At 41.1% G+C, this 13,184-nt stretch overlaps 1 protein-coding gene across 14 annotated transcripts in view; it reads right to left on the reverse strand.

The window, feature by feature from the left end:
* MACF1 (microtubule actin crosslinking factor 1) overlaps positions 1–13,184 on the reverse strand; it is a 324,108-nt gene that overhangs the window by 28,940 nt on the left and 281,984 nt on the right. For 11 of the 14 annotated variants that reach the window (XM_035018976.1, XM_035018975.1, XM_035018964.1 and 8 more), the window contains 17 exons: positions 12,941–13,159; positions 11,761–11,964; positions 11,088–11,096; positions 9,901–10,132; positions 8,714–8,940; positions 7,330–7,452; positions 7,137–7,238; positions 6,416–6,517; positions 6,152–6,325; positions 5,906–6,061; positions 5,563–5,760; positions 4,867–4,995; positions 3,820–3,993; positions 1,377–1,532; positions 1,066–1,272; positions 813–932; positions 223–392 (listed from right to left, as the gene is read on the reverse strand). In XM_035018976.1, the coding sequence (XP_034874867.1) occupies positions 223–392; positions 813–932; positions 1,066–1,272; positions 1,377–1,532; positions 3,820–3,993; positions 4,867–4,995; positions 5,563–5,760; positions 5,906–6,061; positions 6,152–6,325; positions 6,416–6,517; positions 7,137–7,238; positions 7,330–7,452; positions 8,714–8,940; positions 9,901–10,132; positions 11,088–11,096; positions 11,761–11,964; positions 12,941–13,159 (2,702 nt within the window). The remainder of the gene's footprint in view (positions 1–222; positions 393–812; positions 933–1,065; positions 1,273–1,376; positions 1,533–3,819; positions 3,994–4,866; positions 4,996–5,562; positions 5,761–5,905; positions 6,062–6,151; positions 6,326–6,415; positions 6,518–7,136; positions 7,239–7,329; positions 7,453–8,713; positions 8,941–9,900; positions 10,133–11,087; positions 11,097–11,760; positions 11,965–12,940; positions 13,160–13,184) is intronic. The other 3 variants (XM_035018973.1, XM_035018974.1, XM_035018963.1) reach the window with 2 other exon arrangements.

Below are 13,184 nucleotides of genomic sequence, written 5' to 3' on the forward strand. Positions count from 1 at the left end.
GTGCGTATAACACCCAGTGCTCCATGCAGAACGTGCCCTCTTTAGAGAATTTTAATATTTTACTCAACTTATTTTATAACTCTCATTGAATGAACTAGAAATATCAAGATGCTATAAAACCTATTTTGATGCATTAGCTTTATGGCCATTTTATGGAATCCGGTAATAGTCTGTTAGTTTTGGGATAATACACAGACCCACGAAGCAAATAATCATACTCACCTCTCCACAGACTTGCCACAAACAGTATCCCATTTGTCTCTGACTTCTCCCAGTAAATTGTCAAGTTTCTGAGTGTCATCAGGAAGCAAAGTCTTTTCTTTCAAGGCTCTGCCGGTTCGAATTGTGGTATCATACACAGGCTGTTTGCCGCCAAGAGTTTTCTGAAACTCCTGTTTCCAAAAAGGAAAGAAAAAAACAATGCTAAAAGTCAGATGACGTCTTGATTTGGAACAAAGAAAAATTTTCAGTATTCGGGTTGGTAATCAGAATATGAATGTCCTTACCTCTTGAACTAATAATAGCTTATCCTTAAGAAATTTATCAATTTTTGTTTATACCATATACAGCATGACAATTTCTAAAAGCCTATAGTTTTAACTGGTTACTCCCACAATCACTTTGTTTGAGCTGTTATTTAAATGACCATAACTCTTATGGTTAGACACGGTCTAGATATAAAATGGAATGCTGGTTTCATCACCTTGACTTTCCAACATTAACTGATTTTCTTTTAACTAGCTCTGACCTCCATTTTTAGCAATCTTCAGTGACTACCAAGCTCAGGACCTAAGAACCACGAACTGCTTTACCTTATGCTTAGAGAGCTGGAGTTTAATTTTGTCTGGGTCATTGGATATCTCCAGCTCCGAGTCCAGGTGACTCTCTGCATCTTCTAGCCAGTCGATCAGCTTTTTCCAAGCTTCATGGAACTACAATTATATAAAAAATAACTTATAAAAGGAATGACCATGCAAACTATACTTTTATGAAAATCATTCCAGAGACTCCACACATGTAGCCCAAGGTTGTTCAATAAATTGGTATCTTTCTTTCATAACTCACTTGTTTTGCCCGCTTCCTGGCATCATCCAGTGATCGCCCTCTTTCAATAGACCGCTGGACAACCTTCTCCCATCGAGACTGGACACTAACCAGCAAATTCTTGATCAGAACAACGTCCTGTTTTTGGCTAAGGAACTTTAACTGATTCCCAGTTTGATCCAGCTCAATGATCTGGTCTCGATGAGCATTGACCTCATTAGCGAACACCTGAGGGGAAAATATTGCTCTTTTTAAACTGAAGATAAGAGAGAGGAGCTTCTCTTCCAACTAGTCCTCTCAAAAGGAGGGGAATATCATAATGTCATAGTTACCTTGTGCTCCTCTATCTGGGAAAGGACAGTGTTTAAAATCAGGCTGGGAGGAGAGGCGATGTTGAGATTCTGCTCCGCTAGAGTGAGCCAGTTGATAAACTCTTGCAGGGAATTCTGGAATTCTGTTGCCAGGTTGAGGGCCTCTTCCAGCTTTGACTGAATTTTAATTAAAACACACACACAAAAAGAAAAAGTGCCAAATTCAGGAATTGTAGCTTCAAGGACAAAGGCATGAATTGTACACCAAATGAAATGCCCTCTAAAAAGGAAGCCTCATGTAATCAACCTCCAAACATGCCTTGTTTACAAAAAAGGGGGCAATTTAATGTTAGTGTCTGAAACCAAAACAACCATGTATGAAAAGGAAAGAGCACAATTTGCAGTTATGTTGCTTTTTCTTCCATTCCCCACTTCCTGGGACATTAAAGGACAGGGATGAAACTATTCAGTAATGAACCCAGTGAACAGATCCTTCAGTGGTGACAGCTTCAGGGTCAGTTCCTCCCCGCTTGTGCATATGCTTTCTCTCTTAAATAAATAAGACTTTTTTTTTTTTTAAGGTTTTATTTATTTGACAGAGAGAGCACAAGCAGGGAGAGTGGCAGGCAGAGAAAGAGGGAGAAGCAGGCTCCCCGCAGAGCAAGGGAAGCCCGACGTGAGACTCGATCCCAGGACCCCGGGACCACGACCCAAGCTGAAGGCAGTTGCCTAAACAACTGAGCCACCCAGGCGCCCAATAAATAAGATCTTAAAAAAAAAAAAAAAAAAAAAAAAAAGAGTTGCATGCTCCACTGACAAAGCAAGCCAGGCGCCCCTGAAGCTCATTTTTAATTTTTAAGCTACAAGAAGAAAAGGTAATAAAAGCTGTAATATTCTAAGCAAAAATCTGACAATACTAGATATAAATTTTTAGAAACTTTGATCTAAATCAGAATGGCAAGAACAATGGCTCATTCGGGGCATGTGCCACTGCCCAAGAATATACCCCAATTCCAGAGTCTATAAGCTCTAGTCTCAGAGATAAGCTCTACCCACACACCTAGGGGATGGCCTCTGTCTCTGGTCCATCTACCAGACAGGCATAGTGGAATAATGACTTTTGTAACCTAGGAAAACACTATAATGAATGTTACAAAAACATAAGGGCCCAATCTAAACCAATCAAGAGGAAAAAGAAACTATATCCCTCAAATTTATCATAGAAATGCTTGGAAATTAATATACTGCAAGTTCCTAGATGACAGGAAATCTTTCCACATCATTTTATCTGTATCTTCTTTAATATAGCACCACACACATTTAATAAATGATTTTAGGGATACTGAAATGTAATGTTCTGCAAAATCAGAAATAACTATCCTTGATACCTGGCCCTTGTCGGACCAGTTCCACCAGTCATGGGTAACTATTTCTTGAGGCAACCTGCTCCACTGATGGGAAAGCCTTCTAGAAACTTCTTGATTATGAGCCAGAATCTGCCTCGGTTTAATTAGTCTTAGTTCTGCTTTCTGCAGAATTAGAACAAAGCCTTACATTCAGTTCCTCTGGTCATTCTTCGTATAAGAGAATTACCAGACCCCACAATAAAAGAACTCTAGGAAATTAACGCTTCTCTCAAAATGTTCATTTAGATGTGTGAATCGTTGTTTTATGTCCTTCTGCCCATTAAATTTCACAATGATAGAGTCCACGCCTTTGCTTCCACTATACACCTAGCAGCACAGTGCCTGGTACATACGTGCTTAGTAACTATTGAATGGATGTGGCCAACAGATTTGAACACGTATTTTACATTTGATCTGCCCAGTATAGAAACTCTGCGCTGAGTGATCATCTGAAACTCGGTATTCATAAAAACCAGTGTTTTGAGGCCTTGATCCCTGATCACTTTTCTTTTGAAGAGAATTTGATTTTTGAAGAAGAATGGGAAGAGGTCACATAATCTACTTTCCCCTGATTTTTAGTAAAATTCTCTGCATACTGCATTTATACTAGAGTCCAAATTCTTTGTGGAGAATGTTAGCCCAACTTCCTGCACGCTCTGTTCCCACCCTTCCAATCCCAAGCCAGCGACTCCAACTTAACCTGGTTTTTCAGTAGGAACTCAATTCAGTGATTAATATGGGCTATAAGTTCATCACTGAGCAGTAACAGCCAATAATGTCTTAACTGGTAAAGGCAGAAAAGGAATGAATAATAAAAGCAAATATCAGCAGAAACTAGTGCCGTCAATGCAACTTGACACAGATACAAAATAGAAATTTAACAGAAGATAAGAGAGCTTGACTAGCACAAAAGTGATCCTGAGGATATCAGTTCTGCAACTTCTGGTACCATGTACTGGTCTTCGAAAAATCTCCAAAGAAACTAGATGGTAATTACATGCAATCGCCAAGCAAACTACTCAAGCCCAGTAATCACACCCTGTATTTTGTGGTGATACCTTTCTTTCTTCCATCTTACTGCTGACCACATGCCACTTCTGCTCCAAGAGAGCTACACTCTGTTCTGTCTTTGAGCCAGACCCAGAGTCGTCACGGCTTAGAAGCATGAGCCTGCCCTTGTCAAGCAGTTGATTATAAGTCTCTTCCTTGGCTTTGAGCTGGGAATAGAGTTCCTGCAAAAAAAAAAAGGGCATGAAAGAGATTGGCAATGACAATTCCCTGAGAGACACCCACAGATTTATGAGCACAATTGGAAAAGTCCAGGAAGGTCTCATTCTTGATTAAAACCCTTTCTTTTGAATTCAATTCAATTGCTGAGCAATGAATCCTACCATTCTTCATTAAAATTAAAATAATTTTGTTATCAAGTAAAGAGGATCTTTTTAAGGATCAGAGATCACAAAAATAGACCCCAATAATTTATTTCTCCGTTTCCTGAAATAGTTGCCTAGAAATTATGTTGCCTTTTTTTCTTAGTCCCTTTCTTAAAATATTGTATCTATTGATTTCCCTAAGTCCCCCAAACACTCTTTTCCTAAGTAGAGACACATCTGTGTTATGTATTTGTCTTTTTTTTTTTTAAAGATTTTATTTATTTATTCATGAGAGACAGACAGACAGAGAGAGAGAGAGAGAGAGAGAGAAGCAGGCTCCCCGCTGAGCAGGGAGCCCGACGCGGGACTCGATCCCAGGACCCTGGGATCATGACCTGAGCCGAAGGCAGACGCTTAACCATCTGAGCCACCCAGGCGCCCTATGTATTTGTCTTCTTGATGCTCTCACCTTTACATCAATATTCTTATGCCAACAGACTGACCAACTCAAAATTTACCAGCTCACCAATGTATTTCCAGTCCAGCTTCCCTGTCACCACTGCTGCCCGTGGTAGGGGCTATTAATGCCCACATAAAAGCAACAATCCTTAGGTTGTACTATATTGTCGATAAAAATGCATACTTTGTAGACTCCCAGATACATACAGGTCTGTGAACAGTAAGGAGCTGCTGAATAGGGCATTATGTTCAACTTCAAGAAATGTCTATTACCATATGTGTATCAAGCTGTTCCCTAGCAGTTTCAGGAAGTCCTCCTGTGGGCTTAGATGCAGAAAGTTGGGTCTCCATTCTAGTCAGTTCCAAGAGGAAATCTTCAATTTCACTGTGGAAACCCTGAGCCTTTGAGAAAAGACACATCAGCAAGGTCAGCAGTCAATTCTCAGCTTCAAGAGTAAACTTCCTAAATGACCATATGAGGAGCCTATCCTGAGGGAGGAATTCTGGGCTGCTCTCAGGGTGGGTCTGTTGCTGGATTAGCATGGAGCCAATATAGTTATTTCTAGAATCTAGCAGAATCCTTTGGACTTCACTGTAACCTATCACTGATGTCTGATATAACTTGATGAATTGACTGACAGATGGATGGTGGCGGGGGGGCGGACCCTGACTCAATGCAAGAAATAGCCGAATCTGTGAGCAAGCTTTGTTGTAGCCAAGATCTACTAACTTTGAATAGTAACTGAAGAGACTAGGCTACAGACAAATCCAAAAACAACCACTCACAATCAAAGGTATTCTTTCCAGACAAGTTCCAGCATGGAACTGACCTTCCTCTTAAGACATGGAGTGGAGCAGGTGGAGGGGATTCTATTCCACAGTGCTCTCCCTTGACTGGCTCAGATAGGTGCTCCTCCGGACGCGGCGACGCGCACAGCCCCAGCCACCTGGCCGGGACAACACACGTACCTGCTGCAGTGTCAACTGAAGCTGCTGCTCTCTCTCCTCCGTTTTTTGTAACACCGACTCCCAGCACTGGTTCATGGTTTCCAAACGGCTCCTTAGGCTGCTGGCATCATCTCCGGCACTAGATTCAAGAAGCTCATTGCCAGCTTTGTTGACTGTTTCCACTGTGGCTTGATGCGCCAAAACATCATTTTTTAGAACCTAAAAGAATGTTGAACATCATCATTTATTTCCACAGGTATCATCAAGCCTGGTTCTCTACGGTGCACACAATATCAGGAGGCTTCTGGTGACAGTATTTGGTCTCAAACCAATAGGCTAAGAGTTGAAAACTAAGAGCACTTACATGATGCTTTGCGAGCTCAACTTCAATGACTTTTGGGTCTCCGCTTATTGGTCTCTGAGCGTCTAACAACTCCTCAGTGTGAGTCAGCCAGCTCATTAGTTCCTCTAAGGCATGTTGGAACTGGCCAAGGGCCAGGAGAGCACCTTCTAGTTTGTGCTACTCAAAAAAGATAAAAAGGAAACACTTGTCAGGAACTTAGAAAACAGTAGCTGGTTGTCCACTGGTGGACTCTACCACCTGCCTCACCTGTCTGTGGGCAATTTTTTCACCCAGGTTCTCCCAGAGGTGTTTGAGTTCCGTCAACGGTTCTCGGATAATGTCTCTGTCCGTCTCATCTGTAGCTTTCTTTAACATCAGTTCACCCTGGTGATTGAGCTTTTCCATCTCAATTTGCTGTTGGTAAACTTCCACTTTGAACTCCTACCAAAGACATACTTCATGTTAACATCAAACCAAGTCTTTAAAAACGAAAACACAACTCTTCTTCAAAAGCCATTCCCAGTCACAAACCTTCATTTCATTTAACTGATCTTTAACAGTGTTGAGGTCAGTGCCGACAGGGGGCATGGTGCAGAGCTTAATCACCGTGTTATCTAGCCAGTCAAACATAGCCTAAAATAAAGATACAAAAAGTCAAAAGCTAAAAAAAGCACCAGCTGTTGGGAGAGAATTAACATCATCTCTGCTGACATAAGCAGACAAAAATCAAAGTACCCTGTGCTGTTTGTGTTTTTAGGTGGGGGGGTGGGGTGGGGGCAGAGGTAAAGGAATAATGATCTTTACTCCAGTAACATGGAGATTTAAGAATGGAGCCAGCACTATTAGGACAATGTCCAAAATGAACTACACTCTGGAAAAACTGTGAATAAAAGTTAGCATTTGTCATGGCCACCTAGCGAGCTCAGGATGTGGTGAACGTACTGTGCCAGGCTGTGCTTTAAGGCAACCTGGGTTTGGAACCTCCGGCAAGCAAGGACTCACACCGTGTGACCAGCTTCACTGCACGGCCACCCTGAGAATAAAGGTGATGATGGAAAACACGGCAAGAAGAGCAGAAATTTGGAGATCAGTACTTTTCTCATCAGGAGCGGGAAACTTAGGCTAGAAATACCGAAACAGCACTGTCTTAGGTTTGAGAATGCTCCAAGTCCTGCAAGGTGATCCACGCTGATGCTGGCTTTGGAATATGACAGAAAGAACACTGAACCTTCCTTCTGCTGTGGCCTCTCACCTGAAGAGTGTCCTGATACTGCACAGCGGCCTGCATGGCATCCTCAAGCTTTTCTAGCCTCTCCTTCCAGGTTTTGTTTAAGCTCTCCCAGGCATTATTCAGCTAGGGGAAAAACAGATTCTTTAATTAATACCAGTCTTCAGTGTGAGTCCACTAATGTTTCATCTAAATTCCATATCCATTTTTCCCAGACCTCATCAATGCTCTTCTTCACTTCGGGCTTCTCCGTTTCTCCACAGGCAAAAATCAAATCTGCTCCAAGGATTCGAATAAACTCCAATTCTTCATGCAGACCATCGGTCTCTTCCTTAATAGTCTACATGTAAATGAACAGAACATAAGCCAAAACAGAAAGCAGAACAGAACTTCCCAAACTTTGCAAATGTAATTTATACCCTTATCAACAGCAGATGTTGAACAGAACAGAACTGTCAATTTCACGAAAGCCTTCAATGTCCTTAATATTTCACCTACCCAAACAGTGAAACTTCACACTCGGTTCATTTCTCTTTACTCTCTCGCACACACACAATATAGATGTTTGAAATATATTTATATATATCACAGTATGTATAAAATAGTCTAGGAAAGGTCTAGTGAGCGCTAATAGTTTACCAAAGGTTCATCCTTCCAGCCTCCAAGAGGTTATAATCTACAGCCAGAAATCTATCACGGGGGTTGTGGGATTGAGCCCTTTGTCGGGCTCTGTACTCAGCGAAGAGTCTGCTTCAGATTCTCTCTCCCTCCCACTCACTCAAATAAATTAATAAAATCTAAAAAAAAAAAAATCTATCACAGGGAAGTATATCAACAAGGATAAAATAATCCTGTACAAGGCACCAATTTAAGAGCTAAGAGACTAACATCATAGAAACGCTAGGCTATATAATCTTGGAGAAAGTCAGTTCTGTGCCAGATCCTAAAAACTGGTTCATGCACTGGCAATGACAAGAGCAGGGAGGGGGGAGAACGGCTGAAATAAAAGCAAGACAAAATATCAAGACAGGAAATGGCTTACACTAAAGAGACAAAATGAGGTGAAAAATGCATTTAGTAAAAACCAGGCTCTCCAAAAAGGCTAGAAAAAGGTATGTCAAAGTAACAATTGTTATCTCTGGATGATGAATCCAGAATTTATTTTCTTTCTATCTGCTATTTTTCTACATTAAAGAAATTTACTTGGGGGAAAAAAAAAGAAATTTACCTGAGAAATAATGTACACTAGAGAGGACTAAAATCAGAAAGCACATTCTACTAATGTGAATGAAGTTTAAAATTGATGGGAGAATTACCTTTGAGTGATGGAACTGTCCTATATCACAATAATGGAGGTTGTATGAGTCTATACAAGTGGTACAACGTGTATATTTTAAAAAGAAAGAAATCTCTACTATAACGAGCACATATTTTTTCAAGTGGGAAAAAGTCTTTTAAATAAATAACCACCACCACCACCACCACCACCACCACCACTACCACCTTTTAAGGCAGTAGGACCAGGTAAGCAGTTAGCGCTTAGATCAAATGATTTTCTAGAGGACAAACACATAAGAGATGGGGTTTTGTTTCTGTCTCACCTCAGCAGCTTCCACCTGCTGTTTGATTATAGACGGGTCAATGCCTGGGCTTTCCAAATCATGGACAATGTCCTGGGTATCTCGGATAGTGGTCAGGAGAGCTGCCATATCATACCAGAACTTCTCTGCAAGTTCAAGGACATCAAGGAACTTAATTTCTCGCTCTTCAGCCCGAGCTTTGATGTCCTCCCAAAAGAATACCATTTGATCCAACTTGTCCTGGATTTCTGAGGGAATAAAGAACAGATATGAATGAGACTTTCTAAGTACTTGGATCTACTTCATCAGAAATTTCACCTAGTTCTTACCCTTTAAAAAGCTCTAAAAATTTAAAGCGAAGGACAGTTTTCTACCTTTGCTTTATTTATTATTTTGACATTCGTATTTTCCACTTATGTTGGTCTCCCACAGAAAGAGATTACACATTACCACAGAGGTAATGTAGAAATGAGTTATCATCTAATATAAAGGTGCTGCTAAGATACAAAAGACCGAGGGGAACCTAGATGGCTCAGTCGGTTGAGCATCTCTTGATTTCGGCTCAGGTCATGATCTCAAGCCCTGCACCTGACTCTGTGTTCAGTGGGGAGTTCGCTTGGGATTCTCTCTCCCTCTCCTCACACACTATCTATCTCTGAAATAAATAAATAAAATCTTTAAAAAAACAAAAACAAAAGACCTAACTTATAAAGGGGCTGAGATGAGAACTCTGTTTCCACTGTTGTGTGTTGAAACTTGCTTTGTTTCCCATATCAAGTGTTGTAAAAGGTAGTTATGTTCCACCTACTATGGATACTGCAGCTTACTCATATTAGGGGTTAAAGGAGCATTTGTTTCCTGGCCTGGGAATCTAACTACCAATTGTAATCTTGTTTCAATGGGGGAGATGTGCTCTGAATTCTAAATGACTTCCAAATGACTTTGTGGAATACTCATTACTTGGGGACTGCCTTCACATTCAATGAAATGTATCTGGTAGGATGCTACAGTAACTACAGCCTAGAATTTATTCTACTGATTTTCTTTAAAAATTAATTAGATTCAGGGGCACCTGGGTGGCTCACTAGGTTAAGCATCTGACTCTTGACCTCAGCTTAGGTCTTGATCTCAGGGTCTTGAGTTCAAGCCCCACGCTGGGCGTGGAGGCTACTAAAAAAAAAAAAAAAAAATTTAGATTCATCAAGCACCTTTTGCAGCCAGATCCTTGTCAGCTCCCTGAGATCGCCCAATGAGCTCTTCTCCACGGCGCTTCAGGGCCTCAAAGGAAGGCTGCAGCTTTTCCAGCTCCACAGTGGCGCTCTTATTGTCGCTGATGCACTCTCTGATCTTGTCTACTTCAGCAGGGATCAGTGGTGGCATACGCAGGCGAGAGGAGAGATTCTCCAGAGTCTCCAACATGGGCTCAATTTTATCATGGAACTAAACAAATGTTGGACCATTAGCCTTCACAGTAATACTTCATCATACTTCTGGGGGAAATGTTAGGGAATAAGGCCAGGGTATAAATCTACTACTATTTAGGATAACTTGCATTCAGCCTAGCCCGATGGCTGTCAAGTGTTAGGCTGGCCTAAGAAACTGTTTTGGGTATAGCATACCAGTGCTGGCCCATCAAAAAAAGAAAGTAAATGTTTATTTTCAAAACAAACAAACAAAAGATATGCCAGAAATCAACTCATTTAGTGCTGTCACAATACTCCTATTCCAACTAGTGTGACAAGAAAGGGACAAGACCATGAAACTGGTGAGAGTCAGTGTGTCAACATCTCAGATGACAGTTGCATGCAACAGATTAGACCAACAAGTTAGAGGCCCTCCACCAACTGTGTACATGAATGGGGAACTCAATATGCCACATGATTTGGAGATTAAAAGTAACATGGCATGCAATTTAATAACCCACTATATGTAATAGTGAGAAGGGAAAATGTCAGAATGATGGAAGGTAATCAAGGAAGGTCAAATCTATCTTTATTCTAAAAGAACAATTTACCTTCCCACTTTTCTGGTATTTGAATAACATGACTATAATCATAAAATTTTCATTTACAATCTGAAGCAGAGAAAGGGGAAAAGGGAGCCATGCAGATAAGCTCGCCCCCTTAAAAAGCTCTCCAGAACCAACTCTGGATTCATTAGAATAAGGCTTGTCAACTCTAAGTGTCTTACAGGGAAGACACAGTGGGACTTCCTCAACAAAATCACTCCCCACCACTCCCTCACTTCTAGGTTTCACCCCTAGTGAGACTGGCATAATAAACCACACTAACAAAACTTATTCCACTACAGTTAAGGAAATTCCCTTATAGGTAAATTCTCTCAATTCTCAAGCTTCATAAGAACCCCCTAATCCCAGTGGGGGTGGGCACCTTACCTCTGCAATCTGTAATGGTGGGCGCGGTCAACACAACAATGAAATGTGACGATGTGGGGAAGACAGGAGCAGGCAGCAACAACACAAAGTAACACATTCCACAATGTGAGTGAGAGATGGGACGGAAGGTGGGGGGAAAAACTTGAGTAAGTACAAATATTAACCAAGAATATTGAGACTAAACATAGGAATAAAATACCCAGACATGACAAAAATACCACTAACAGTAATATATTAGTTGAAAAGTATGTAGTTACATGCTTTAAAGTCCACTGCTGGTGGCCTCTTGAGTAAGAAAACTAATGTGCCGTTCCCTAAATTTCAAATGTAACAAGCCAAGTAGGAATCGGACTTGTCTTGACACATTTGTTGCTTCAAGATGAATTTATCCAAAATCATCCCTGCTAAAGACTCATCACGATATAAAGTTTTCAAGGAAACTGTCAACAGAAAATATATACCAGCCGAGATGAGTTTTACCCCCACTACAGCGTCAGTATACCAATGTTCCTTGGAACGAAAATGTAGACAGGCAAAGGTTCCTGGTCTATTGATGATGTATCATCAGCACGCTGGTCTAGACATTCGAGACCACAGGGGCACACCTGACACAGAGACCTGTTTAGACTCCAGGGCAGTGTTGAAGGGATCACGAGTTAAGACACATACATACCTGAGCTGACTGGGAAACAGCCTCGTCGAGGGCCAGTGCCCGCTGGCGCACCTCCTCTTTTATCTGGGCATATAGGTTTTCTGCTTTCTGGTATTTTTCCTCCACCATTTCCCCCTCCTCGGGGTTTAACTCCTTTAGCTGTGGACCTATCTTTAGCAGCTTATCAATATGGGGTTTGTGTTCGGCAATGGATTCCCTGAGTTGCTATGTAAAAAAATAAAGTGAGTGTTTTTATACCAGTTTATTTGCTTAAATATTGATCAGATCTCGTATCAACTTTGAGAGGAACAAACTGAATTGCTAAAACCCAGCAAGTCCCAGCATCTCACCATTTATGAAAGAAAAAACAAACATCTAAGTCTTAGGTTCTAACACTACCTAATCCTCCTAATTTTCAAAAGCTATTAGATGTTCCATCACTCGGGAAGCCTTCCCAGACACATCCTCTCTTACTCCCCCAACCTTCCCTGCCAATACAAGTCTAATCCCCCTCTTCTGTACATATAAATACTTCTGTGTACTATATTATAATTTACATGGTTAAATACCTGTCTCCCTCCCCAAACTGAGAGACAGTAAGCAAGACAAGGCACAAATGGCAACATTTCTAATAATCCAACCACTCCTTGACTTTATTACTGGTTCCTTCCAGTTTATATCCTTCTACATATAGGAACACAGAGAAAGGAATTAAGCACAAGCCATTAACCACAAATAAAAGAAACATTAAAAACTATCTTTAATGGTAACAGCATTAAGTGTCTATAGATTCCCCTTTTCCCCTAAACTACATGCCACAAATGCTCTCTGCCCTTTCTTCATGGTTCCCACTCCATCTAGGGCCGAACCAAATCGAAAAAGCCACCCAGCCACACCCATCTCACAACATCCCACTGTGCTGGAAAGATGAAAAATTCCCTTGATGTTTACTTAGTTCTTTACTTCTGCAATGCCTAGGGCTCTGACATCTCCATGCTTTTCTTTAATGCATTCACATTAAGGACAAGGGAAAGAATTCAGGTATGTGTTTGTATTGTGCAAAGATATTCTAACTGCTTAAGACTTAACTTCATAACGCAGAACTTACACCCGGTAGGCACTAATAAATATGTTGTTTTCAAATAAATCGTGGAGCCCATGTTCAGTTCTGCATTGAAATAAAAACCCACATGCTCCTTACCCTCATCTCCTCCTGCTGCTGCCTGAGCTGCTCATGATCAATGGCCGGAGGAGGTAACTGTGTTATTAGTGCCCGGGTTTCCTCAATCCAGGGGCTGAGCTCCTCGTAAGTTTCCCAAAACTGGTTCACCAAGACCTGGGCCCGCTCGAGGCGGGTGTAACGCTCTGAATTGAGCAGACTAATGGCTTCATACTGCTGTATTAGAGACTCTGTCTTTTCCTATGAACAACAAAGTATAACATTT

This window comes from Mirounga leonina, unplaced genomic scaffold (genome assembly GCF_011800145.1).
Source record: "Mirounga leonina isolate KUSES-001 unplaced genomic scaffold, KU_Mleo_1.0 Mir_173, whole genome shotgun sequence".
Taxonomy (NCBI): Eukaryota; Metazoa; Chordata; class Mammalia; order Carnivora; family Phocidae; genus Mirounga; species Mirounga leonina.